This window comes from Fukomys damarensis, unplaced genomic scaffold (assembly GCF_012274545.1).
Source record: "Fukomys damarensis isolate Sample0158 unplaced genomic scaffold, DMR_v1.0_HiC HiC_scaffold_11, whole genome shotgun sequence".
Lineage (NCBI taxonomy): Eukaryota > Metazoa > Chordata > Mammalia > Rodentia > Bathyergidae > Fukomys > Fukomys damarensis.
In genome coordinates, this window is record NW_022900923.1 from 3863274 (window position 1) to 3890758 (window position 27485).

General features: G+C 46.3%; 1 protein-coding gene and 1 pseudogene across 1 annotated transcript in view; both read right to left on the minus strand.

Annotated features, from left to right (window-relative positions):
- Nucleotides 1–3212: 3212 nt before the first annotated feature.
- Tgfb2 (transforming growth factor beta 2) overlaps nucleotides 3213–27485 on the minus strand; it is a 75056-nt gene continuing 50783 nt past the window's right edge. Inside the window, exons 5-9 of the mRNA XM_010642498.2 lie at nucleotides 11891–12023; nucleotides 11663–11773; nucleotides 10038–10215; nucleotides 8577–8730; nucleotides 3213–5874 (exon numbers count right to left, since the gene is read on the minus strand). Coding sequence (XP_010640800.2) covers nucleotides 5716–5874; nucleotides 8577–8730; nucleotides 10038–10215; nucleotides 11663–11773; nucleotides 11891–12023 — 735 coding nt within the window. The 3' untranslated portion in view covers nucleotides 3213–5715. The remainder of the gene's footprint in view (nucleotides 5875–8576; nucleotides 8731–10037; nucleotides 10216–11662; nucleotides 11774–11890; nucleotides 12024–27485) is intronic.
- LOC117285632 lies at nucleotides 15160–15314 on the minus strand (annotated as a pseudogene).

The following is a 27485-nucleotide window of genomic DNA, read 5'->3' on the forward strand; positions in this document are numbered from 1 at the left end:
TGGGTGATGGGTTTCTTGTTTTCTCCTCTGCGCCTGTTTAGTTGCTATCAAAGTCCAGATGAAGGCATAGGCCTCAGCTCGGGGTCAGTGTCTCTTGCCCTTTCCTCTTTGTCCCTTCCACTTATTCACTTGCATCTTGCCCTGAGTTAGGCCTTGCTCTTACTACTTATAAACCTTGGGTTAGAATTACTGCTTATGTTACACCAGTGAGGATGCTAAAAGTTACACATGCATGCATATGTAACATACATTTGTAATCCTACGCATGTTTCTACGTGAATATTTGTGTCTCCATGGGTAAAACACCTTACAGGGACACTGATTTGCAGAGCTAGCAGCAGGGAGGCACCATTCAGAAGGTTGGCGGCATCCCTGGGGCTCCTCTGGGCTCTAAGAGAAGCTTCTATTTCCCTTTGTGGGACTCTGAAAACAGCAGGCAAGCGCACAGAAAGGGCAGAGTGAAGAGGTGGTGGTGTGGAATTTGATACTTCCTTGAATGAACCAACACCACGTGATCTAAAGTCCTACTTGGTTTTCTGTACTGTTTAATTTTGTCTCAGATGAAGAAATTACTGTTACACCCATACTTGAGGGCCGGCCAAACCGTATGACTTCACGTAGCCTTTGGAGCAGTATTGGGTTGCATAACTTCTTAGTCTGTTTGCTCCCAGCTCCCTGAGGTTTGGGGCTTTCTATATGCTTCGGCATGGAGGACGGGCCTGACAGAGGGTTTCCACCTCTAGAGTGGGCCTGACCCTCGTGATGTCGCCTGACTGACACGTCTGTGTGCCTGCAGTTAGGCTGGCCTTGGCAGGACAGAAACCCCTACACTGAGGGGAAACCTGAGATGTTACACTGGGCCATTTTCTTTACCACTTTTTTTCTTTTCTGTTTAATTATGTCTGCCCTCTTAGGCTGAATGATTTTCATAGTTTGGATCACACAGAACAAAGTACATTCTGTTCCTTTTACTAGGTCTCTACAGGAACGCACTGCACTCTTCTCCAAACAGCCATTACTTGATGAAATAAAGAAAGCAGCTATAAAGTATTTCAGGGAATTAAAGACTCAATCAGGAAGAAAAAAAAAAACCCTAAAGCAATAATTTCCTTTAAAAAAAAGATAATTAAAAGCTTTCCTTGGCAATTCCAGATATATGGGTACCATGACATAATATGTGTACCAATGATTTCTCCAGTCTCACAGGATCTAGTTATTACATACAAGAGTTGTTTTAAAATGTTTTCTCAATTGCCTCTGACCTGAAGTGTTAGTAAAAGCAGGGTCTTGTTTCTCTTTGTTCAGTACATAGAATCTTTTGCAAAGACAAGAGAAGGGCTGGAGAACAGAGAAACCAATTCAGTAGATGAGTGAGGGTCTAGTTTTTGCTAAAACTGCAAAGTCCCAGTATTTGATAGAAACAAGATTTTAGTTAGCCAGAGTCCAGAGACAGATTTGTTGGAGGCTTCTAAAATTTACATGTCCTGACTTTATTTTTATGGGCCCTGAGACTCTGTATTTTTAAAATTACTTTAAATAGCCCCACCCCATGTTTGTTTTAGGAATAAACATCTTGGATCCACCCCTCCGGGGAAATTAGCAGAGGAGCACAGCACAGCTTAGATCCAGAGAGAAAGTCAGTGTCATTTTAAGATAGTGACTCCATGAGAATTCTCTGTGAGTCAGGACACAGTAGCCCAGCTTGCCTGGGATCGGATACAGTCATTCATCTTGCCTAAGATGGGGTCTCCCTGTCCCACTGAGCAGCCTTGCTTGTAGGAAACCACCCATTTCATTATCTTTGTCAAGGAGGCTCACACCATCCTCCTGTTCCCTTGGCTACCTTTATCCCTCTGCACCATCTGTGAGGTTCAACCCTACTCAACTGCTAAGATGCAACTAATGTTGACTGCAAAAATAGCATTTCTGTGGGATATGACCTCATACTGTTCAATCATATGTTAAATATCAAAAGAAAAAAGGCTAGCAATAGAGCTTATGAGAATAGCTTAGCCTTTATTTCTAAACAGAGCTGCTTTTTAATTCCACTCCAGAGCTAACAGAAGCAGAACTCAAGCCAAAAAAGTGAGCCATATTATTATTTATTTATAAGAAACAAGCTGTATTATGCACATGTACCCACTTCCCAAGATGACAGTAAAATGTATGTAGTGTAAATCTGTACTAATCAAAAAAAAAGTGAGACGTGTAATTTAAAATTTATCTATTAACTGTATAAAACAGCAACAACCACAACAAAACATAAAGAAATGGAGTGTCTGAAAATTTTCCCGAAGTCGAAAATTTCCCAGAGCTGTTAGGTGGCCCTTTCTTGTCGTCTTCCATTTTCCTGCACCAGCTGAACCCCATGTAAGCTGGGAGAGTGGGCCCGGCGCTATGTGCTCTGCGTGGAATGGGAATTAAGTTAAGGGCGGTGCTAGTCCTCTGTCTGAGGTGTGTACAAAAGATCAAAGACAAACAAGACTGGAGACAAGGAAACTATTTTCTACTCTACTTTGACAATCAAATTGACAGTCTGTGCCTACGTGATGTTCAGACAACACATCAGACAGAAACTAGTTCATGAGATACAAGCAAAAAACTGATTGGGTTGCAACTACTTTTCTTTTTATTAGGTTCTATTTATTAACATACTGGCAGCTCACTTTTTAGCTAACAGCCAAGGCAGTCTGAAGGAATGGTGTGCGTGTGTCTGTGTGCACACGCGCACGTGTGGGTGTGCTCATGTGTACAGTGATGCTGGTAAAACCCAGAGTAGCTGCTTCCAAACAAGCAATTCTGAAGAGCTGTTGTTATATCTGGCCGGCCCGCCACTCTCTAAGTTCTGGGACTACAGGGGATACTGTCTAGACCAGTTCTTTTGGCTCTGGGGTTGGCAGAACATAGAACCAGAAAGCCAAATCATAGTGCAAATATCTCTCTGCATTTTTTCTGGTAAACGGTCAAGCTGGATGGAAACTAAATCTCAAATAATTACCAAAGAGCAATAAGCAAGAGAATAAATGCTGCCCAGGGCTTTCTTCAGTCCTTCACAGACATGTCCTGGTTCCTGAGCCACAGTGTGACACTACTGGGGGCAAGATCCTTACGAAGAACTGTGTAAGGGTGACTGTGTTTCCCAAATTCCAGCTGGGGAATATTATCACTGTGTCACTGGAATTTTCTAGACTCAAAGGCAGCACTAGGATAGGACACGCACAGCAATATAGGACTGAAATAATTTATTTACCACTAGAGCACCACAAAACAGACATACATTGTGTTAAAATACAGCATAATTGGTCGTCAAAGTACAAAACAGCTATTCTTATATTCCAATTTTTTAACCATGCGAACCATAAAATTGTACTGCTGCCCCGCCGGTCTACTAACACTTCTCCCTTCCCACCCACCACCCTCCCCTCCCATGGCAACATTTATTGATGGGAAATAAAGACCCTGTAGAACCCTCCCCCCCCCAATTAAAAACAAAAAGATTCAGGAGATCTTAAAATAGAGCATTTAAAATATTATCAGTGCATTCATAAGGAAAGACAAATAATACGAAACAAAATGTCATTTTATCTAAGAGGAAAACACCTGCAGAAATAAAAGTGATTTACACAGAATTAACAGAAGAGCGGAAGAGAGAAAACGCGACACACTCAGTCTGGGATTGGGTTACACCTGATGTAAGAGCTGTTCACTATTGTGGCATCCTCTCTAGAGCCTGCTTTTCCAGTTTTCAAACTTGCAAATCCAATCTTCATCTCAATGATGGGCAGGAAAGTATCCCGTTCCTGTCTTGCTTTGCTGCCCTTAGGTGAAACTGTACCTATTGCACTGATCTGCCTATGAATTTTTATCTGAAAGCTAAATAAGTGACAAATGTATGCTAGGAACCCAGACGTGAGGTACCCCTTCCGAAATGATGTGACAAGTCATTTCTGTAAGCCAAGTAAACTGTAGCCCCAGTTGTAGATAACTCACACTTGGGGAAGAGAATATTTTGATCCTGGGAGAATTTGGCTTGTGCCTTTCCAACCTCTCAAGAACATCTATCAAAAGGCTTAACTTCAGTGAAGTAGGTGAAATGACTAAGGGTGAACTGGATTTTTTCATCCTTTACAAAAAGTAACTAAAAGAGGCAACCTTCCATCTCCCCCTGAACACTAAAAAACTGACTACAGGGAAAGATATTTCCTCAACTAGTTGCCTTTTAATAACAATAAAATTCCGCAAAAATACTAACTAAGCCATGTTAACTCAGCCACCAGGATTCTGAGTTCAGATCCTTAGATTCTTGTGAAAATTAGAAGATTTCCCCCTATGTTTCCATAGCAGTTCCCATTTTCCTACTATAGACATTTTTCAACATTTGACTTGATTAGTAATGATGATCAAAAGATGAAGGAAGACCACCAAATTCCAATCTATTCTTTTTGTAAAAGAAAAAAAAGACAGACACAGGTAGCTCGTGTGACAGAAATGGACAATACACAAAGAACAGAAGAGCAAATCTTATTATAAAATATCTTTGTGGTACAAGGTAAAATCTAGGGGCTTTACTGAAAATACTGGCCAGCTAAAGGAAACATACAGTTAATTGTGAGTGATAATTAAAAAGAGTTCAAATTTAAGTCCAATCTAAATCATAGTTGACACTATTACAGAATATAAAAACATGGTAAGAATTTACACATTACATGTGAAGTAGTTAATGTTTCGATTTAATAGTTTGCAAAGGAGATCTGCAGATGTGTTTTCAATTGCGCTGGCTTCTACACCCATCTATTTCAATAATACAGGTAGGGCTACATACACCAAAACAGAGGGAAAAAACCTGTGGCATGGCTATACAGCAATACTTTAAGGTCTGCAGTCTGACCAGTACGTGTCAAGACATCTCACCATTTCACTAGTTTATCAAGCTGAAGAAGAACCATATACAATTAAAAGGAAAAAAATCTTACAGACTTATTCTGGCTGAGAATTGCTCTCATTAACAGGTTTTTTAGTGTTTGAACCCTACGTACATCTTCCTCAAGCAGTCGGTACATAGCATGTGCTTTCCGGTCTTTGTCTTACGGCAGACTTGCTCGGGCAGACAACAACTCACGGGGCTTTTCACCCCTTTAACGACCTCTTTTCTTCTGGCTCGTTTGAGTTCTCGTCTCCGTAAACCATCCATGAGTCTCTGGCAAAGGACTTGGTCTCCACTTTATACACCTGTTGTATTTTCCAAGGGCAACGAAACGTTCATTATATAGCAACACACAATAAATAACTTGCTGTTAAATCTCGGAGGAGGATGGGCTGGTGCCTACTGCACCGCATGACAGAGCGAGAGTGGCACGGGAGGGGATGGGAGGACAGTGACTCCACTGAACGGGATTCTCCTGGCTTGCTTTTTTTTTTTTTTCTTTCACATAACACTAAAGAATTCTTCCAGTGTTTATTTTTTTCCTTTAAAATAAAAAAGATTTTGCTTCTTGTCTCTCACTTATAGAGTAGGTGAAATGTAGAATAAGGCCTTCTCTTTTCCTTTTTTTGTTTCAGTTGCCAGTTTTAACAAACAGAACACACACTTCCAAAGTATTGGAACTAGTACCGCTTTTCTCATACTCCTGAACACGGAGGAACCAAGGTTCACTAATGTTTTCTTGTCACGTCGTCATTTTTTGCGATTTTTGTTTTGCCTCTGTTCTGAGACCCTTAGCTGCATTTGCAGGACTTGACGATCATGTTGGAGAGCTGCTCGATCTTGGGGGTTTTGCCGATGTAGTAGAGGATGGTGAGCGGCTCCAGATCCTGGGACACACAGCACGGAGATGCAGACGCCTCTGGGTTTATGGTGTTATATAAACTGAGGACCTGGCGATGAGGCAGCGTTGGGAAAGGAGGGCAGAAGACATGAGTGATGGATTAGTTTTCAAAGGACCACTTCCTGCTGTCACCAGCCACGGAGCTCAGTGGGCAATGTGAATTATGTTTGGTCATTATTTTTTTCTTAACTCTAAATGATAATCAGATTGGTATGTGTCTTTAGCTATCACCAGATTCACCCTTTCCTCACAAAACCCTTCTTATATACACTGTACACAAATGACTTTACAGAACTCACATTGGAGAAAACTGTTCATGCTGTACATTTTCCTAACCTTTCCAGAAGTTGACTCTAGCCACTACTTTGAGGCACACTTTTCCCAAGCTTCTTAGGATTTGGTCTTATTTCTACACTACCCTGTGACTAAAGTTGCTTCGTGTGTGTGTGTGAGTGTGTGTGTATTTTTTTAAAATTCTTAAGTGGATTAAGAGCTCACGCACAGTTGGGAGTGTGTGTGTACCTCGTAGCCCATAAGTCTTCTTTGGACCAAATGAGATGCATGTGCTTGAGGAAAAAATGAACACAAGGTTAACTGGAACAGGTGCGTCTGCAGGCTCTCATTGGAACTTTAACCTACACTTGAGCAGAGAGGTTACTTACCCCGTCTGCCATGTCAACCTCTTTATGTTATGTGTCTTCTCAGGCCTATTTAATGTTACCTAAGTTTTCATTAAAAAAAAGTGCTTCCATTTACTATTGCTCTATAACATCAGTGATGCTCAGGCTGACATGGGAAGTGATCTACATTCACAATTATTCACTTTCTTCTTTTTTGCTTACAGCGAAGGACATAACCATCAACACGCCCCGAACCGTCCCTGTGGTAGGCAGGCCAGGCTGGTGGAGGAGTGGAGAAACAGTGGCAGGACAGCAGGTACTGTGCCTGGCCCGTTGCTCACACTGGCTATCACAGGGGTGTGTGACTTTTGGATGCATGGAGGTTCCCCGCGATGACACACACATTTCCAAGGATGCCATTAATGTGTTATTCAAACAGCAAGTGACCTTTTCCTCGAGATCCACTGCGATTTTTTTCAGCCTAAGACAGAAGATCCGTTCAGCGCTGTAACACTGACTACTTTATTAGCTCCCCTGGCTTCTTGGGTAACTGTCCAAACCACATTTTTGTGACCATGACAGTTACTCTTCCTCTCTCCTTGAAAAACAAGCCTGGTCTCAGCCTTCACACACTCCTTCTGTGCATCAGGAGGAGAATTAGGTTTCTCCTTGGCAGCAGGGCCTGGCCCACATTACAGCTACTGCTGCCGCAGCCCAGATGGAGCAGCCTGGCCAGAGCTTGGACAAAGGGACAGGCACCACGGGCCTCACTCACACGGCCAAGCACGTGACACCCAGAGGGCCACAGCCTGGGGGAGGCAGAAACAGCTGGAGAGGGGAGCCGTAATTATCAATCCTCGCTCCAGCCTGCGTGGGCATTCATAAATAAATAGACTTCCGGTTCCACTCACACGTGATTTCTCATAGGCACTAAAGAGGCACTTTTATAATATAGATTGTCCAGGATAATTGATAACCTCCAAACTCCCTCGTTCAATGCAAAGCCTTATGCGAGCATTTTGGCAGCAGACTCGTTTTCCTACCCTGCCGTGAAGGCAATCTTCCTAATGCCTTTTAATGGGGAGATTTACAGAGGCATAAGAGCACAGGAGAAATCCTCCCCGTGTAGCCACATTTTAGGGATTAAACTCTGCAGGACAGAGCAAAGGGAGGCCTGCTTGTGAAACAAGGAGGGCTGCGTTCCAAGCCTGGGTCGGTCAATAACCTGCTGCTGGTCTCAGGCAAATCATCCAGGGCCTGGTTTCTTTAGAAAAATGAAATGTTCAGGAAAGATGACTTATAGAGTCCTTTCCATCTCTAAAATCCTGCATCAGGGGGTGTCAGGAGGACACAAATGGACAAATATCCTTATTAGACAAAGGCCTTGCTGATGTGGTCGGGAAACCCACGGCATCCAGTCCTGGCCCGGCCTTCCCAGTCAGCCCTTGGTCCTCAGGGAAGTGACTGGGTCAAATACTCATGTTCTTCATTACTTTGGCTTATGCTCTGAGAGGCTGAGAGATACTAATTTTCAAATCATTTTCACCTATTTAGTATTTTCCTACCTCACAACAAGTTTGAGTTCAGCATTATTTTAAAGAACACTTTTAAAATAGACCTTCTTTTCTAATGATAAGAAATTGAGATTGAGAGGTTAAAGGCTGTTCTCATTATCAGACGTTGGTCACCACGCTACAGCATTACATGGTTTCCCCACTGTTCTTTCTAACCCACAGTCCCTGGTGGAGGTGATAAGATCCCTTTCTTTGGCTGGAGACCTGAGTCCCTTTCCACCTCCTTTATACCTGACACTATGTAATGTGTTTATTCAGAAAGAGCTGCCTTTTCCAGCTATGTATGCTTATTTTCATTAAGAATATAAAACAAAAGAACAAATCAGTAAAGTTTCCTCCAAGTTGCTCACAGCCTTGTTGGGAAGGGGGACCTAGTGTTTGAAACACATCAGGTTCTTGTCGATTTCACCCACTGCCTGTGCTTTCCCTTCGTTCGTGGCTCCCTCTGCACACTTGCCTGGTGACAGTGAAGGCCCAGGGCATTACTGCTCCCTTAGAGACTGGGCAGGCACAGCTCTTTGCCCCCCGGAAGACAGGAGCAAGTTACCAGTACTCACCCTGCTGTGCTGAGTGTCAGAGCTCCACAGATACGGACAGGCCCCGGCACAGAAGTTAGCATTGTAGCCTTTGGGTTCATGAATCCATTTCCACCCAAGATCCCTCTTGAAATCAATGTAAAGTGGACGCAGGCAGCAATTGTCCTGCACATTTCTGTGGAAAGGAAGATCAAGGCAGATTTTAAAGTAGATTTCCCACTCACCTCACTCCAAACCAGAAAAATGACTCATTCATTTGTTCAGCAAACATCTGACGAGCAGCGAGCATGGGCTACGTTTCTCTGCAGTCTCAAGCGACTTGCATGGGGGGATGTGCTGGCATTCGGTGGACCACGCCCCACAGGGGAGCATGCACCCCGACTCCCTGCCTGTGGCCTAGAAAGCAAACCTTTGGCCTCAAGTGATGAGACAGAAGCAGGGAGTGGCTGGGAGAGACAACCACCCAATGAACCAACGGAACAAGCAACGAACCAACTGGTCAGCTGGCCAAGCCCAGGCTGTCCTGGCACCTAGCCTTACTTGCCCTTTCACATCACAATGAAAGAAAAGCATCACCTATGACCTAAAAGCCATCAGAAGCTTCTCCTCTGAGACAACATGTTCTGTTCAACCACACATTCCTCAGTGTAGGGAGGAAGTGGACAGGAAGAGAAACGGAATCTTGCTAAGCATGATCACTGATGTCAGCAACCAAAAGACACCACTCTGCTGTGGCTTGGGATGTGCTGAGCACTTTTACCACAGAGGGCCCCGCACTGCCTCATGACTGTTACTGCGTATGGGACCACACACTCGTAATCATGGAACTCTGAGAGGCTGAGGCAGGAGGAGTACAAGTTCAAGCCCAGCCTGGACAAATTAGCAATCTCGTGAGACTCTGTCTCAAGATAAATAAATAAAATGGAACCAAACGAAGGATGTAGCTCAGTGTAAAGACCCTGGGTTCAAAATCCAGTAAAGCAAAAAAAAAAAAAACAAAAAAAAAAAAACAAATTAGAGCCCTTTTCTCACCGCATCTTATAAGAAACCATGAAGAGCACGCACACAGGAATTCTCCCTGTCCTTCACTTCCATCAGAAGCTAAAATGGGACAGGTGGCTCTCTGCTGCTCTCTCATCTCCTTCACTGTGAAAGGGCCTGGCACCAGCACTCTGAAGAGAGGGCTCCGTACAGATGGGGAAGGGCTGAATGAGCTCACGTTTGCTCTGGAGAGCAGAGAGCTCTTTTTTCTTCTTCAATACCAAAGCTCCTTAGAAGGTTTAGGGACAGAAATTTGGAGGCTGACTTTTCCCTTCACACCTGGTTCTTTCTAAGGAGTCGATGAATACCACAAGGGAGCTACACTGTCCTACGCCTGGCCTTCACGAGTGAGAACCTTCAGGTTGCTGCGAGGGAGAAGAAAGCAAAGGCAGAACAAGGGTTAGCAGATGCAATCACTCGGTTTTATTTTCATTTCTTTACCTAAAGCAATAAGCTGCATCCAAAGCACGCTTCTTCCGCCGGTTAGACGGTGGTGACTCAAGTCTGTAGGAGGGCAATAACATTAGCAGGAGATGTGGGGTCTTCCCACTGTTTGTTTTCCTAGTGGACTTTATAGTTTTCTGATCACCACTGGTATATGTGGAGGTGCCATCAATACCTTAAAAAAATGCATTTGGGTAATAAACATTTAGCTTTACCTTCATCACACATCATCAGCTATATATTCTTTTTTCTTTTGCATATTGTCACAAGTAGCAGTGATGACCACCATGGCCTGGCTATTGCCATTCCCCCAAGGGGACAGAGAAGAATAGGATGACCACGGGTGATGATGAACACTTCTAAATGGGGCTCTTGTGGGAAGGGGGTTCAGCATCAAAGGCAGGACTGTAGCTTCCAGAGTCCCTCAAAAGAAGCCTGTGAGAGCTGGCCTGAGGGCCTGAGCCACAGCTCAGGGTGGCCTGTGTTCAGGCCTCTGCCACCTGAGCACACAGCCACACAGCCCTCCTTGTTGCCCTCGGTCGCACTTTTCCCAGGACACCTAGACACAGAAGACTCTGCTCGCCAGCATCACCTGAGACTCAGCTAAACGGCACTGAATTGGGTTCAAGTGAAGAAGAAGTCACCCTTACCTAACGCTATTCTGGGAAACTGTGAAGAAAGGGCTTTTTCATTTATTTTATGGCATCCGCAACACTTTCCTGATTCCACCTGAGATTTAGAAACTTGAGCTGCCCAAATCATGCTTGGGAGACTGCCAGCTTAAGCATTTAATCTCCACGCTCAAGAAAATCGTGGCTGGGTTAGAGACTGAAATAAATCTCTAGATCTCGGGGAGTATTTTTCCATGAGCAAGGGACACAGTGGCCTTCTAAAAGTGGACGGAGTTCCCGGATGATGTTAGAAGGGGAGAGAAATCAGCTCCCTGGCCTGGAAGTACAGGCAGGTGCTGCCACACACTCTTTCCTGCTCTCCTCGCCTAGTGACTCACTGTCCAGTACACAGTGACTCAATTCCTCACATCTCTTCATTCTGTCGCACTTGTGGCTCATCCACTCAGAGTGTGCATGGGGAAACCCAAAACCTTGTTACACGTGTTGTAAAGTTCTGGCAAGGAAGGCACTGGAAATGCTGGGTCAGAAAAGGTATGGGGTGTCAATACATGGAAGATGAGTTATGGAAACCAGTGTTCCAGGACTCTTCCTTGGGTGAAATAGAGTTGTCTGCTCCAAACATTTGGCTTGGGGAATTATCAACAGATTTCCTTGAATGCATGCTATCTACTGCTGCAACATAAAAGTAAAAACTTGCCTTGCTTCAGTGAAGAGTAAAGGGCTTAGATGACTATTTTAATCGTCTGAGGGGTTAATGAAACAGTCAGTCACACTGGCCACTCCATCACTGGGCACTGAGCCTTGGAAACTGAGAACCAATCCTTTTCTTCTAATCCTTTCTGCTGCGCCTGGCTCTCTCCAACCACATCACCACCCACATATGTGAAGCTCCCCATGGGTCATCAGTCTATCACCTGCAAACTGACTCTATCCCCCATGAAATCACAAAAGAAGCCCTCTTATGTCTCAGAAGACCAGAGATTCACTTACCTGCAAATCTTGCTTCTAGCTCTTCACTTTTATTGGGTATGATGTAATTATTAGATGGCACAAAGGTGCAGCAGGGACAGTGTAAACTTATTTTAAATCCAAGGTTCCTGTCTGGAAAACATCAAATCAAGAAGGTCATCTACATGTGTGTCTACGCCTCTCAATCTGTAATCAGTTTATAATAACCGAGGGCCACTGAACACCAGGGAGAGGAGAGAGGTCCCCAACCTTTATGGTGAAGCCACTCGTGGACAGCATCTGTCACATCGAAGGACAGCCACTCGCCTTCCGCTCTTGTTTTCACAACTTTGCTGTCAATGTAGCGCTGGTTTGGAGAGGTTAAATCTTTGGATTTGAGAATCTAAGGGAAAAGAGCAAAAGAAAAGGTTCCATCGGCATACTGACAACACAACAGCTCAGATCATTAACATTATCTCAGGGAACCCTCTATCTAAATTTAACTTCGCTCTGGTCTATTCACCCATTGCCATCTCAACAGCATGGCCACATGCACAAAACGTAAGCCCCGGCCATCTGCCATGAAAACCAGAGCTACTGAATCAGCTGCCTGTTATGACAAAGGCAACACAAACCACAAAGCCAAGTGTCTAAAAGAAAGTGACAGTAATTATTTTATTTCACTGACATAAGCTTTGCAAGATTTCAGCTGCCATAAATCCTATGCTATTAAGTTAATGGTTCTGTTGTTCTGCCTGTCTCTTTTATTTATGGGGCTGAGGGACAAGGAAGGATAGGAGGAGGGGTCCAGTTCAAAGGACCCACTCTCATCCTCCAAAGTCCCTGAAGTGCAAGTCTTCTAATAACGAGAAAAACATCTAACCTTTGATACCTAAATCCACTTGTATTAAAATGTGTCATGCCTCCACTTTGGAAGTGAGGCTCTAGCTGGGATTCTGACCCTCGGTGTGACTTGCTCTGGTTTATAAAGATATTCCACATCTTGCAGTCCAAGGATGAACTTGGGGAGGAACAATTTGGCTTAGCGTGGAGAAGACAATCTGAAAGTAAATCACCCTGGGACCCGAGACTCCAGGAAAACATCTTTGCTTCAAATAAGTACAGAGAAACTGCAGCAGCATTCTTGGGTTTCTATGGGAAATAAATACTCGAGGCAGTTTTTGACACTGCTGTCTTGAAACGATAGGGTTCTATGAACTAAGGGCCCACCCTGTGTCTCCCAGAGCTAGGAGCCCAACTCTGTAGCTGGCCTCTGCTCATTCTCAGGGCCTTGCAGAGTACTCGAAGTCTCCATCATCTCACGCTATGGATTTAGTCTTCCCAAAGCCATAACCTTCTTGAGGTCAGATGTCATGTCTTCAGTTTGACATCATTCGGAGCGCAGCACACCAGTGTCCCTTAAAGGACTGTCAGAATGCCAAGAACATTTTCTAACTCTCCTTTCAATCTTACAGAGTGAAAATGTGTAGTCTTCCCTCTGGTTTCAAAATGTACTTTCCTTCAGCGTGTGTACACAATTTGGGTCAGGTAATTTGGCAACAAGCACTTTCTGGAATATTTAGCCTTATAAGTAGGCTTTTATTTTTCTGGAATAAGAAAGTATAGAAAAGGGAAGAGATTCATACATTTGAACACTGGGGTACTCTCCTAACTTTGATACAAACCCCATGCTACAGACCTCCCTGTGATCCAGTGAAACCCACTAACTGGAAAGTGTCTAGCGGCAATGGCGACGTGACCCTCCACAGCAAGAGCACCTCTTTGTGACAAAAGCAAACGGGAACAACGGGCTCTGGGCTCGCCACGCATGATTTCACTCAGTGTAATCCTCGTGATGTTCCTGTAAGGTGGATGAGGGGAACAGAACTCAGAGAGGTGGGGCAACTGGCCAGCACCTCACTGTGAACGAACAGGTGCGGGGAGGATTCAGGCCTCCCAATCCAGCTTCCCAATGTACTGCTGGATTCTGCAGGCCAAAAACAGTTATGAGAGCTGGAGCTGGGTCACGATTCACCCTGAGCCCCTTTCCGGGGCAAAAGACATTCCAGAGCAACAGCCAAGGTCTATAAATAAGACTGGAGTCAATGAGGGTAGAAGATGAAAGCATAACCTGGTGGGATATAAATGCAGTCGATGCTAAAATGTCGACGTAACTCTCGAAGCAGAGCTCAACAGGGGACAATGCTCTAAGAACGCAAGTTTGTCTCCAAGATAACTCCCAGATGGGCAAATGTGACATCACTTATCCAATTCAAAATAAATGGCATAATTAACCTAATATGGGATAAGGATGATGAAAACAATGGTTGAGAAGGAGTTTTCAGACATCCCCTTAGGCCTCACTGGCTAAAACTTACTAACATACACAGAGCTCACTTTTCTCTCTCTAGATTCTTCTTTTAGTTGACTACCTACAGCAATGGATTATCATACAATCCTTTACATATTTGCTGAGCCCCTGTACATAATATCCATCATGTAGCTAAGACTTAGATACACTACCTAGAATAAAACATCACCTTCACTTCTGAATTAATTATATATAAATTTAGTATATCACATAATAATTTATGGCATAGTTTATAGCATGCAAATTATATGTTAAATTTATGTCATATGTCAAATGTCTATAGTTATGATACATGTATGTACATGTCTACACTTGTATGATATTAGGCTCTAAAGACACAAAATTTTTTAAAAATAAATAAATTATGACCATTTGACCAAATGAACAAAAGAAATGAAGACTAGCAAGTTTACACAAATTCTTTTCATGACAGAGAAGGGGTAAATGTGGTTTACCTTGCTTTATAAAGAAAAGAAAGGGGGGCCAGGAATTTAGCTCAGTGGTTCCAGCACTTGCCTTGCAAGCATAAAGGTCTGAGTTTGATTCCCGGTACCGAAAAGAAAAGAAAGGGTACAAAAGAGGCTCTGGAGCTTTCTTGCTTTAAATCTCACTAGAAGCCTGAGGGGAAAGGGCTTCCCTAAACACACAGCTCTGGGAGCTTCCACAATGGGAACCTCGGCTCTTACGTGGGTAAAAGGTCCTCTCGATTTCCTTTTCTCCTTTTTTTCCCCTAATTTTTAGTAGTTTGACATTCAAGAACATATAAATCACCCAAAAAGCACAGTAAACTGTGTAATTCTGAAACAGAGAAGTGACCTGGACTTGCTAGTCCACTATCTTGAGCTTTATGGACAAGTTCTTCAGCCCACTTGTTGCTCATGACGCCTCTCCTCTAGCCCTTCGCAGGACAAGAAACAGCTGCTTTCCATCCCTCAGAGAGTCCCTCAGATTCCTGGACACTATTATTAAGTCCCACTCAGAGTTCTCAACTTCTCTCTCTAGGCAAAATCAACCCAGTTCCTTTAGACCACATTTTGAGAGGCCATTTCCAAACCTTTCACCATCTCGGTAGCTAACAAGGATGGATGAAGATACATGTCCCTGCTTATGTGCCATTTATCACTACACTAAACCACTTAAACCAGAGTGAAGGGACAGGGATTTAGCTCAGTGGTTCTGGCACCTGCCTCACAAATGCAAGGGCCTGAGTTTGATCCCTGGTATCAAAACAAACAAACAAACAAACAAACACAAAACCGAGGGTGAAGAAGGCATGGTAATCAACTTCTACACTTGATCTTAGCCAAAAGGCCGAGAAGCGATGGTAATCAACTTCTAGCAATGCTCATTCGTCTTTTCTTAAATTCAGAATTTATACAAAAGGTGACCGGCTCAGTCACCTTCCCCTTCTATTTTACCCTGTGGAGTCTGCCCCTCTTCGTCTCCAAATAACAACGGTGTAAATGCTAACAGTCATGCATAGGTGGTGGTCTTTTGCTAGATCCTCAGTCGCTTGTTTCTGAATTTCTTTACAAATCCTACCATGACTAAGCTCAGTGTGTTGAACTGCAGGCACTCTCCTCACTGGCCTATCCCCTTGGCTGGCCCTCACTGGTCCCACTACCCAGTGTTTTCCCTCTGTGTTATATACTGGCCCCTGCCCACAGTGACCTGGGGCTCATTGCTGGGAAGCTGCTCTTCAGGTCCTCCCACGGGATTTGCGGGCTTAGCAAATACCAAATGTATGTCTCTAAACTTGCTTGTGACACTTGGATATATTACTGCAATTATGGGAGTTAAACGATTCAAACTGATTATATCACACAGGACCACAGAAAAGAGCTGCAGCTTCGGTGAAAATGACCAGAATGTCTTGGAAAGTCAAAAGACAAGCTTCTATATGAAAAAAAAGTCTTCTGGAGAAGTTTGGCCATTCCTCAAAAGAGTAAACAAAGTTACCATGTGATCTAGCAACTCCACTCCTGGGCATCACCCCAGAGAATGAGAGCAGACGCTCAGGTATGGCTACACCAATATTCTCTGCATGGCAGCAAAAGGGTGAGGGGGAAACCCAAAGGACAGGTGAACGGACAAGCTGAAGGCAGTATTACATACAGTAAAATACAGCTATAAAAAGAAAGGGAATATGGACACACACCTTAGCACGGAGGAAGCCAGAGGACTATACCAAGTCGTACAAACTGGACACAGAAGGACAGGTACTGAATGGTTTTGCTCACATGAGAACCCAGGACAAGCAGAACCCACAGAGACAAACAGAGAAGAGAGGTGGCTAGGGGCTGGAAGGAGAGGGCAATGGGGCACTGTTGAACAGGTACAGAATTCCCAGTTGGGATGAAAAAACTTCTGGAGATGGACAGTGCTGATAGCCCCTCGGCACCGTGAATACACTTGATGTCACCAAACTGCATAAAGAATGGTTATAAAGTGATTTTTGTGAAATACATATCCACAACAGTTTTAAAGTTTTAGGTGTGAGAGAGACAACCACAAAATAAATAATGGAATGAAATAATGAATCGCTGCTCAGCACTGTCTTTCAACTTCTTTTTCTACTTCATTGAAAAAGTAGAAACTAAAAATGCACTATGGAGGTGGTCCAGGTTTAAAAAATACATCATAGATTGGCAACGGCAGCGATGTCAAAGAAATTTCTTAGTGTGTGTGTACATGAATACATAGATTTACATATATTCTAAGTTTAAAAATGTAAGGGTCACATCTCTGTCTTTCTCTCTGTCCTCCACCCCATGTCTTCACAATTCTCCACTTTAAATTCTTTCCTTTCTTTAAATAGCTGACCAACAACAGTTCCTGGCTGAATTAGAAAGGAGGGTTCTAAGATGCTGAAAAGGAGATTTAGCTGCCTCTGGCATGGCCACCACCCATGGAGATCTTGCACCCTGCCTTCACCACGTGACCATACACACACGTTGCACATGCCATGTGCACAATACCCACATAGCACCTCTGGCAAGGCTCTAAGCTCTTTCCTGAGCCACAAAACCCCTACACAAAAGGATTCATTCATTTCTCCAGCAATGGAAAGCAGCCAGCCAGGGAGTGGATAGAAATATAAGTCACTTATATTACCCAATAGTTTGGAGGCAAAAAAAAAAAAAAGAATTAAAAGGCTAGCTGTGAAATTACAGCTAGAAAAAAATGTTAGACTTAAAGGAGCAACGCTATAAATCAACTTTGGATTAGGGTGAGACACGGCGGAGGCATCTCTTCTATTCTTATGAGACACTGCACAGTTACAAGAAGGTGCTGGGAATTCAATGTCACCTTCTATGTTCCAGACATTAAGGGTCCTAATTCAGTCAGACAGACTTCTAAAGGAAAAGGAGGGATGTAGAGAGAGAAAAACTGACATCAAGTTCACAAGCATTAGCCCTCGAGGCTCTAAACACGTTCATTGTTCTTGCTAAGTTCATTGTTTAAATAAATGCATCTCAGGGTTTTGAGAATTTGTGGTGCCTTGAGCAGAGTGAGCAACAAATGCTGAGTTCAAAACTCGCCCTGCAGCTATGAGCAGGATTCCTCAGATCTGCTCCGCCCCACGTCATTCGCATCAGTATCAGAAGCACAGGCACAGGAGGCAGGTGGAGGCCATCTGCACTGCCTGAAGACCTCTCCTGACAGTGAACTCACTACTCACGAGAAAGGTCATGCTTGTCACTGCTGGGTAACTGCCGACTGTGGCGCATGAACTAATGGGTGACGGAGTACCTGGCTGAACCGAGTCAGCCTGGTGAGGTGTGGAAGACCCGCTGAGGATGCCAACCGCACAAAAGGAGCACTGGATGGGAAGATGGGGCTGTTGATTTTCCTGAAGGGAATTCGGCTGCTCTCATCATGGGAGGAGCTCGGGGGACTCAGTGTCACCGGGGATGGCTGCTGTTCTCAGGGGAGCGCTGGTCTCCAGTGCAGATCTCTCAGCCTGGTGGCACAGATCCTTCACCCACTGGGAACAGGTTGGCTTTTACCGCTGGCCTTGGGCCTTCCTCAACACAGACTTGTAAGAGACACTGCCGTGGGCTCTAGGTCTCTGGCTGGACTTGTGGAGCGCACTGCTTTGGGCTGGACTGTGTAGGACACTGCTCTAGGATCCAGGATTCCTCAGGTCTCTAGTGCATGGACAGATCTCTTGTGAGCCTCTGCATGTGACTTCTTGGGTGAATTTTATAAAATAACCCTGTAAATCATGAGTCCTCTATTAAATCTATTCCCTTGCAAACTCTGACTACAACATTGATTCTTGACATTTCCATCAAGTGGTCTCAGCTCACAACAATACCACTGGCTCCTATTTGTATTACCTTTGAAGATCTTCCAATATTTAAACACTTCCACATATATTTTAGGCCTTGAAAAAACCCTATGAGGCCCTCATGCTGCATTTGGTGCATCAGCACAGTGCCAGAGGGACAGCCCAGACACCATCTCACCCTCCGTGTGCTGGTGAATTGTCTTCCAGGACTGAATTCTGATCTCTTTCTGCAGCATGCCAGGCCCTAAGCACAAGAGCTGATCTCCTCTGGGACAAAGCCAAAGGGCCGCACTGCTCGCTCAAGCCTCTCTTCCATGTCCTTCTTAAAATGAGTCCCTCGCCAGACTCCACATGGGGTCCGGAGAGCACGCAGTGACCACAGGATGTGGCGGCCGCAGAGAGGGGAGTGGCTGCTACGTCCATTCTTCTGCTCCCAACGTCTCGTGCAAGTGACTTAGTTAGGGCAGCAGCCACATCACACTGAGGCATGGTAAATTCTGTGTAACGAAGCCACTTTTCTCACACTCACACTGTTCTTAAGTCTGACTTTCCACCCCGAATCCGTCCTAGAAGGCAGGAATAAAGAACAAGAAATAAGGGAAGGCCTGTAAGGAGGGAAGGCCTGTAGGGAGGGAAGGCCAGGGTTCAAATTCAGCCTGCATCAAAAACATCTTGAGGGCTCATGAGCGCTGCATGCTGGGCCCAAGCCCCACATGTCTGGTTGATTAGGAGGATGTTGTGGCCCCCAGATTTGTATCTCTAACATCTCCCCGTGTGATGCTGTGAGCACAGGGACCACAGTGAACACCAGTGCTGGTTTACGGAATTCCTTGTAGTCATTGTAGACGACACCAGGCCAATCCTGAGCTTCGTACATCCAGGCTTCCCCTTGCTGCCCTTGCGTCTGTCTTAGGTTTGCTACTCAACACCGGAGCCGACCTCCCCAGCCAGGTGGCACCAGCAGGCACTGCATATGCCAAGCCTTCACCGGGTCGGCGATACAGTGTCCAAAGCAGAACAGGCCCCGGACCCTCAGCTGCTCCCCTCCCGGCTGGCTGTTTCTTTAACCCGCATGCTGTGCACAGCAGAGAGCAGAGGCATTTCACAGGCTGGAGTGAGCTGTGCAATGCATTTAGCCCCAGAGCCCCATCCACCTGGGCAGCCCCGGCATCTGCTCCATATTCTCAGTGGTCCCACCAGCTGCTCTGAGGAATCACACAATTGCCAAGGGCCCCTGAAGACCAGCAGTGTAGCAGGGAAAAGGGCCAGATAAACCCACGCTGCTGCTGGCTGGATGCTGCCTTTCGAGTCTACTCATACATTCATCGAGAGAAGTCACAGTGGTCCACACTCAGTTGCGGTGAACTGCTGTTAGACTCACGCTCCTCATCTAGCAAAAACTTCTCAGACTAATGGGCAGTGAATAGGCCTTACCTCCCTTACTCCAGGGCGTGACACCCAGCCCGACACCAGTGCACCCTCCTAGCCTCACCTTGCCTCTAAGGAAGCCTTGGCCATATGCCAACCCTAAAATGCTGTCTTTCTACCACCAGGAAGCTTTCTCCCTCCTCTGATTTTCACCTAAAAAATACTCTCCTCAAGCCAAACCAAATCAAACCAAAACAACCGTTTCCGTTTTTCACATTTAAACTTTTGAGTCCAGCCTTTCAGTGAAATGTTTTCTTTCACTCTAGAGTCGATTTCCTTTCCCAGCTCTGCGTGCAGTCATTGGAGAGGCTGGACTTCTGTCCCCTTGCACATAGCGCCTTCCTGGATGGCTGTGTGCGCGTGTAAATGTTCACGTCCTCCAGTGAGTCACTAAGCGCCCCAAAGTTGGAGAGAAACACAAACTTTCTGGAATTTCCACAGACGTTTGTATTCTGGTTTGTTGGCACCACAGGTAAAGAGTATATATTCACTGATTTGATCTTAGAGAACTCTGACTGTGTGGATTGAAGTCTTAACACTACTGATTTTCTGGCATGCAGACTGACCCAAAGAGCACACTCCAGAAGCCTTTCTCAGCTGGTCTGCACAGGAACAGCAGATGTGCCCGACACCACTCCTACACCTGTCAGCTATCATCAATTGCCGAGAGCCCAACACTGCTAACTCGGGGACTGACACGGCGTGGTCAGTTAGTCTAGTCATCCAGCCCCTGAATAAATGAGGAGCATCTCACATGCGCTGAGTCTACACTGGTTCCTTTCCTTCCGTTTACTTCATAGCTACTTCCTCCAGTTTAGATTAACCGTGAGGAAAGCATTACACTAAAGCCAGGACAACCAGTTGGCCCACGCTCCTGAAGGGGCACCCCGTGAAGTCACACAGGAGGTTTCCTGGAACCAGGTGCGGGTACAAAGGTGACCATCAACACATCTCTCTCCACGCTGTGTACAGCTTGGTTCCGCAGGTGTGCTGCTTTCCTAGAACTGCAGGAAGAGTCAGATCACTGACCGCCCCAGCCCTCGCCAACCTGGAAACCAGGTCTCGGCTGAACCCTGCTCTCTCTGAGGTCTCCGGGGAAGAATCCTCTCTCATTTCTTGCTGCTTCCAGAGGTTCCCGGTGACCCTTAGTGTCCTTGACCTCCAGCCGCCTCGCTCCAGTCTAGGGCTTCATCTTCACCTGGCTTCATCTTCACCTGGCTTCATCTTCACCTGGCTTCTCCCCCCGCTACCCCCCAGGCTCTGCCCTCATACTGTTCTCTTCTCACACAGACACCGCTGGATGATTATCAGAGGCCCCGCCTCCTCTTCCCCGATTACACCTGCACGGCCCCTTTTCCAAGTGAGGTCACTTCTGAGATACACAGGATCAGAACCTCAACACACCTTTGGGGGGCACAAGCCAAGCTCTGTCACTGGGAATTCACAAAGCACACTAAGCTGGGTGTGTTCTAAAATCCTCAGTCTAGCTGTGAAATCCTTCGGGGTCCTTCCTCACTACCCGACACAGTCTTCTCTACAGCATCTTACACACACCCCAGGCCAGTTCCTACTGACTGACATATTTCATTAAAAAACACACTTGCCGGCAGTGGCACCACACACCTGCAATAGCAGCATGATAGGAGGCCGACGCAGGAGTATCACCATGACTTTAAGGCCAGCGGGGCTTTACAGAGAATTCAGGCTAGCCTTTCTACTTAACACATTTCATTAGGAGAATGAAGACAAGGGGGAAAAAAGCAAGAAAGAGAGTTTCCTAGTAATAGAAAATGGGGCCTCATGGAGAATCAGAACTGAGTGAGGTGGCACCAGGGTGACGCTCCCTTCCTGCTAAGGAAGCCTCCTGGTCAGTGTGGGCCCTATGGGTGCCCGACACCAGGGAGGTGGCCCAGCACACCCAGGACTCATGTCACTATGTCATCACTGCATCCTGTCACTGCCAGAGCTCCCCAGAGTTGGCCAGGACACTTCCGCTCCAGGAGGAGGCAGCGAGGAAACTGCGTCTCTTGCAGCCCAGGTGGCTGCATTACGGTGTCCTGTGTGGGGACCTGTGTGACTCACGGCCTTGTGCAGCTGTGAAGAACGCAGGCACAGAGCCCAGGTGATGTCTGCTACACACACGCAGGTGTCCCTGCTGTGTGACATGAGCACCTGATTATTCTCTGCTGTTTCCTGGTTTCATTCTCTACAGATGGGCCTCTGCTGGCCACACACGTGGAGAAACAGCACACTTCACATCATGGGTCCGGGGCTTTGTGGGGGCGGGGAGCTGGGGCCTTCAGGAGAGCATGGAGTATGGGGCGCACAGCGGAGGTGGAGCCTCAGCTGCCTGCATCCTGGTGTCACAGCCGAGGGAAGGGGTTGTGCGAAACAGCAGTCGGGGTGAACAGCGAAGGGAAATTAAGTCACGACTAATGTCCTTCGCTCGACCAAATTCTCTCAGGCCTGGAGGCCACGCCACACAGCCACATCCTCCATATCCCGACAGTGACTCAGGTGTTCCCGGCCCTGGAAGGAGGGAATCTCTGCTGTGTCCAGTCTGCGAGCTCCCTGGGGCTCTGTCTTCTGAATTTCGCCCCTTCGGGCTCCTCTCGCACTTCACACTAACACACACACACTTGGGAACATGCTTCCAATACACCTTTTTCTCTTCCTGACTCCTACCACCCACGTGGCCTGCCCTGTATTCTAATCTAATCTATACTCATCTGAGCGCTTTAATTTAGGGCTGTTATTATAAGGTAACGAGCCTAAGCAGATACCTGATACACCTAGGTTTTCCCCAAATGTACAGCTTATCAGTTACTGTCTTGGTCTTTCTTGTGTTGCTCTAAGTATACATCTGATGCTGGGTACTTTGTAAAGAAAAGATGTTTGTTACGGCTCCCATTTTGGGGGCCACGACCACTGAGCCTGGATGGTCACACTGCTCTGGCCTCTGGTGAGGGCCTCTGGCTATGTCACCAAACAGGCCTATGTATTTCTTTCTTCATAAATATTGAGAGAGGGGCTGGGGATTTAGCTCAGTGGGTCTGCTGCCTGCCTTGCAAGTGTAAGGACCCAAGTTTGATCCCTGGTACAAAAACAAAACAAAACATAAATATTGAGAGAGAGATCTAGAAAACAAATGTAACAGAAATTCCAAGTCTAAACTGAGTGATGCTTCTTAAAAAAATTCCCTTTGTGAAGCCACATATTTACTTTGACATAATTCCTTGTACTTAAATCTTATTTGGAACCCTTCCTAATTAATTCAAGAACATTTACCAGGCACCTGTTACGCAGGCTGCGTTCCAAGTTCTTACCTCTGGCAGTGGAGCTGACACCACAGACCACATAAAGATGGAGTGGAAGACCCACTATGTTCGATGACGAAGCCCACAGAGAAGCAATATCCAGTGGACACTGGGTGGGCTGTGCTGGGGAGGGGGCCTGAGACATTAGACAGAGTGGCAGGGAAGGCACCTGTACAGGTGACACTCGCGGAATAAAGGAGCCAAGGACAGGAGCCATTAACAGAGGGAGGAAGTCGTGGCCAAGAGCACAGCAGTAGGAGCAAGTTCGATGTGGTCTCGCCATGCAATGAGATAAGAAGCCATCGCAGGGCTTTGAACAACTTGGCTTAAAAATTTACTTTATTTTTAAACTGTTTATGGGGTACACTATGATGTTCTGAAACACATATACACTGTGCTGTGATGAGCACAGGCGTCACCTCTACCGGCATTCTTTGTGATGAGAGCATGCCAAATCTTCCCTACAAGCTGTTCACATAGACAGTGCATGGGTGGCCACCAGGGGCTTGGGGAGGAGTGAGGCAGAGAGAGGGAGGCTGCTGAGTGTGCCCAAAGCTAGCCTTTCAGGGAAGAAACTGGTGTTGGCGTCCACTCACCAGCGGGACACTGTAGCACACGGGGGATTTCGATGTGACCACCATTTTTCCAGGGGTCACTGTGAAAGCTACACTGCAAAAGCTTTGGGGAAACAGGGAGACCAAGCAGGAGGCCACTGAAAAACCCAGGAAGAGGTGAGGACCGCCTGGGCAGGGGCAGAGTCGTCCGAGGTGGAATGGGGCGGGACCGCGCATATCCCTAATAAAAACTAGCAAGATCAACTGAATTATCTGAACCCATCCCTAGAAGAACCTTGGCAGTGTTGAAAAATCAACATGACCATTCAGAAATCCAGACTTGTCCCTGTGATAGAATTCTCAAGAGTGTATGGGAGCAATCTAGAAGAGCAGTTCCTCAAAAATGCTCTGAACCCTGTTGCCTTAAAAAAGTAAGTCAGAATCCTTCCTTGAAATAGATTTTGCCCTAGAACAGGTTACAGCAAAGTTGGCACGCTGAACACTTACAACATGGAAAACACAAGGAGGCTTATTAATAATCAACTGAGGGAGCAAAATATCAAGACTCCTAGGGTGGTGCAGCACAGGACAGCGGTGAGTGGACAGGACGAGGTGCAAAGCACCCCACCAGGGTCAGGCGCCCTGCAGTAATCCCTCAACAAGAAAGCAAGGTGCAGCACAACCTCCAGCCCCCAAAGGACTGCCCTTGGGACTTGATAAAGCAATGAAACAACGCAACAGTGAAAGGACGGCTGCCCCACCCACCCGCTCTGCTCCAGTGGTAACAGGAACTCAATGGACAAAACCATCGTCCTCATCTCACTGAGAAACCCAGAGACCAGTGACCTGCAGGACTTGAAAGGTACCAAGCACCCAGGACAGAGAGTGTCCGGGCAGACTGCTCAGCATGAGCCTGGCAAGTGGAAACCTCTCCCACGAGGCCTGGAAGCAAAGCCCCTGAATAGCAGCCCAAGCCCTTCCTGGGCAGAGGAGCTAGGGAGAACATCTTCTAAGATTCTGAGATTGTGGAAGTTCAAAATCAGGGCTCTGGAGAAGGCAAATTCCACGTGAACAGTTTCCAAGCACGGCTATTACACCTGCAAGACTGCTGCCAGTTCGGCACTTTCACCTCTGACGGATGGACGGACAGACGGACAAGCAGCCTCGGCAGCAGGGCCTCCTCGGTACCTGGAACCCCCAGGGAGCCACCAGCATGACGGTGTTCTTCTTGCTGGAACAGGGCAGTGCTCAAGAGTGGGGCCACAAGCTGCTGGACCTCATGTGCCCCAGGCTCGGCTCCTCCGTTGGTAAAATATGGGTACAAAAGGAACCTCCTTCATAGGGTTCCGACCACGATTAAGCTAATGGATGGGTGGGTGGATGGAGATAGAGACACAGACAGATACACAGTGTGAACAAACTTAATGGGTCAGCAACGACTCTCAAAACTGCCACGGAGTCATATTATGAGAAAGAACAATGGTATCATTAATTACATTGCATGACTGTTGCTATTTCCCGGGACATGGTGTGCAAGGGCTGCTGTTCACATCTCTTTCGGGGTGCTCTCTGCTCACAAGGTTAACAGACTCTAGGTGACCCCACCAGCTGATGCAAATGATAACAATCCGATTTTCTTATGAGGAGAGCACGCCGTTTGATCAGTTAAAAAATAAAACCTGCCGTATTAATAGCCTTGTGCAAACAGAGTGTTTATTATACCTCATGGCTTTTCTTTAAAGTGGCTGCTACTCTGCTGTGTGTCTCCAGCGTGGCGCCGGGGTAGGATTGGTGTTCAGGGGATTTGTGCCATAAAGTTCCACACAACAGCAGCACAGTGTAACTTTTTTTTTAAGTGGCACTTTTTCCAAGTCTCACTTAACAGACAGTCAGTTGCTTTGGCTGACCTCTTTTTTTTTTTTTTTTTTAATTCTGCACTCCCTTGGGCAAGGGGAGAAATGAAAGCTGAACTCTGTGCGGGGCGGGTGTTCACCTGTGTGTGACAAGGGGGCTACTCTCATTAACCCCGTCAGTGCTGTGCTGCACCTTTCGCGTGAGAAGAGCTAGAAGCTCTCGTGAGCCAGGTCCAGCCACCGACCTTGGACGTTCCTGCGAACCCTCTGGGACGGGCACGCAGAAGTCTACAGGGACAGCGTTCATGGGGCACTCACAAACACGCTTGGTGATTCACTCATCTTCTACAACCCTGTTACTTATTTTGCCCCATCAATATCCACTCAGCCTTGCATCCTCGGATTTGAAAAATCACTTCGTACTCTCACTAGACAGCTTGAAACCAAAAATAAGTGGGGGCCAGGGATGCAGCTCAGTGGTGCCACCGCCACCTGCCTCGCAAGCACAAGGTTCCAAGTTCGAACCCCGGGACCAAAATAAATTAAATAAATAAATAAAATATCAACTTCACGGTGAGTTCCACCCATGGCAGCCTCATCTTGGAAAGAAACAGGTGAAATTCTGTAAGCCTGCCTCAGGAGAGATGTTCCAAAATGCACTTAACAATGGAATTTTCCCTGGAACGGCCACATCAGGAGTCACAGTTCCAGAGGGGATTTCTGTGGGAACTGGGAAGTTAGCGAGACCTGCTGCTTTCACATCTACTGAGGATTTCAGGCCCTGGAGTTCGGTTTGTCAGAACTAGACATTGTACCTTTGCCGAACTGGTCTTTTGTATTAAACCTAAGTTGCCATAAAAAAACACCCAGAAAGGTAACATCACAAATCACTGGAAATACATCAGCTTTCTGAGCAGCAGGATTTATGGGCACTAATGGATCTCCTAGGCTGTTTATCTCCTCAGAAGCTGCTGAAACATCTCCACCTCTCTCTTAGTAAATAAAGGGGCTTGTGATCAAGGAGGGGAGCCCCCCGGAAGCCCAAAAATAAATGGATATAAATGACTTAGGACTGAGCCACTGTTTTATACCCATGCAAATGATCTGCTCTAGAAATGAGCGCTCATCACGTTTGCCACGCTGGCTACTTTTGAAATGCAAATTTAACAAGGCATTCGAATCCAGGTACAAAGCAAGACGTTCAGAAGGGCAGACTGACTGCTCTCTCCTGTCAGGCATCTGACGCAGAAGCCTCTGGAGAGAGGAGTCCTCGGAAAGCCTGGTGCTGGCGGTGCAGATGGACACCCTAATCCTCTGTGAGAGTGAACAGCACCAGTGCTTTCGAAGGCCACAGTCAAGACATCTACGGTTCCCTTTAAGCCCCTGAGCTCATTCCTCTCAACGTATTCATTTCCCTCTGATTTTCTGGGATCCCCTAGCAGAAGATCTTCTGGTAAGCTCTCTGGCACCAGCATCTGTGGCTTCACCCAGGTGAGAAGGCACGGTGGTGACTTCCCCTGATGCTCAGCAGTACATGAACCCAGCCCATCACTCTGCTTCTCCAGTGCTCTTTACGTATAATTTCACTTGGTGGTCTGGAGTTACCGAGTTAGTCCTTAAAATAACTTGGTAACTGACTTTCACAGATAACTCAGTTGAAGGCTCTTCCCCTTGGTGGAATGGAGATATGGAAGTCAAGAGCTAGGAGGTGACACTCCACTGCCACAAAAAACGCCACAATAAACTCAGGAACAACGAAGAAAACATGGGCTGCAATGCCCGTGCTACTGAACAGCACCCCACGCTGCTTCACAAAAAGGGAGAAGCGAGGACGTGGTCTTCAGCTCACAATGGGTGAGGCGCACCCGGAAGCAGAACTCAGTGCTGACGTAATCTGGGTGCGACAATCCACCAAGCCCGCACCCACTCTCTATTCTGCCTAGATGTTGCTAAAGTGAATAGTACTGGGCTCAAAGAAATTCCTTCATTCTGGCAGGCAGCTCAGTATTGCCCCTCTGAGGAGCCTAAGGGAGGTGACAAAGTGCGCC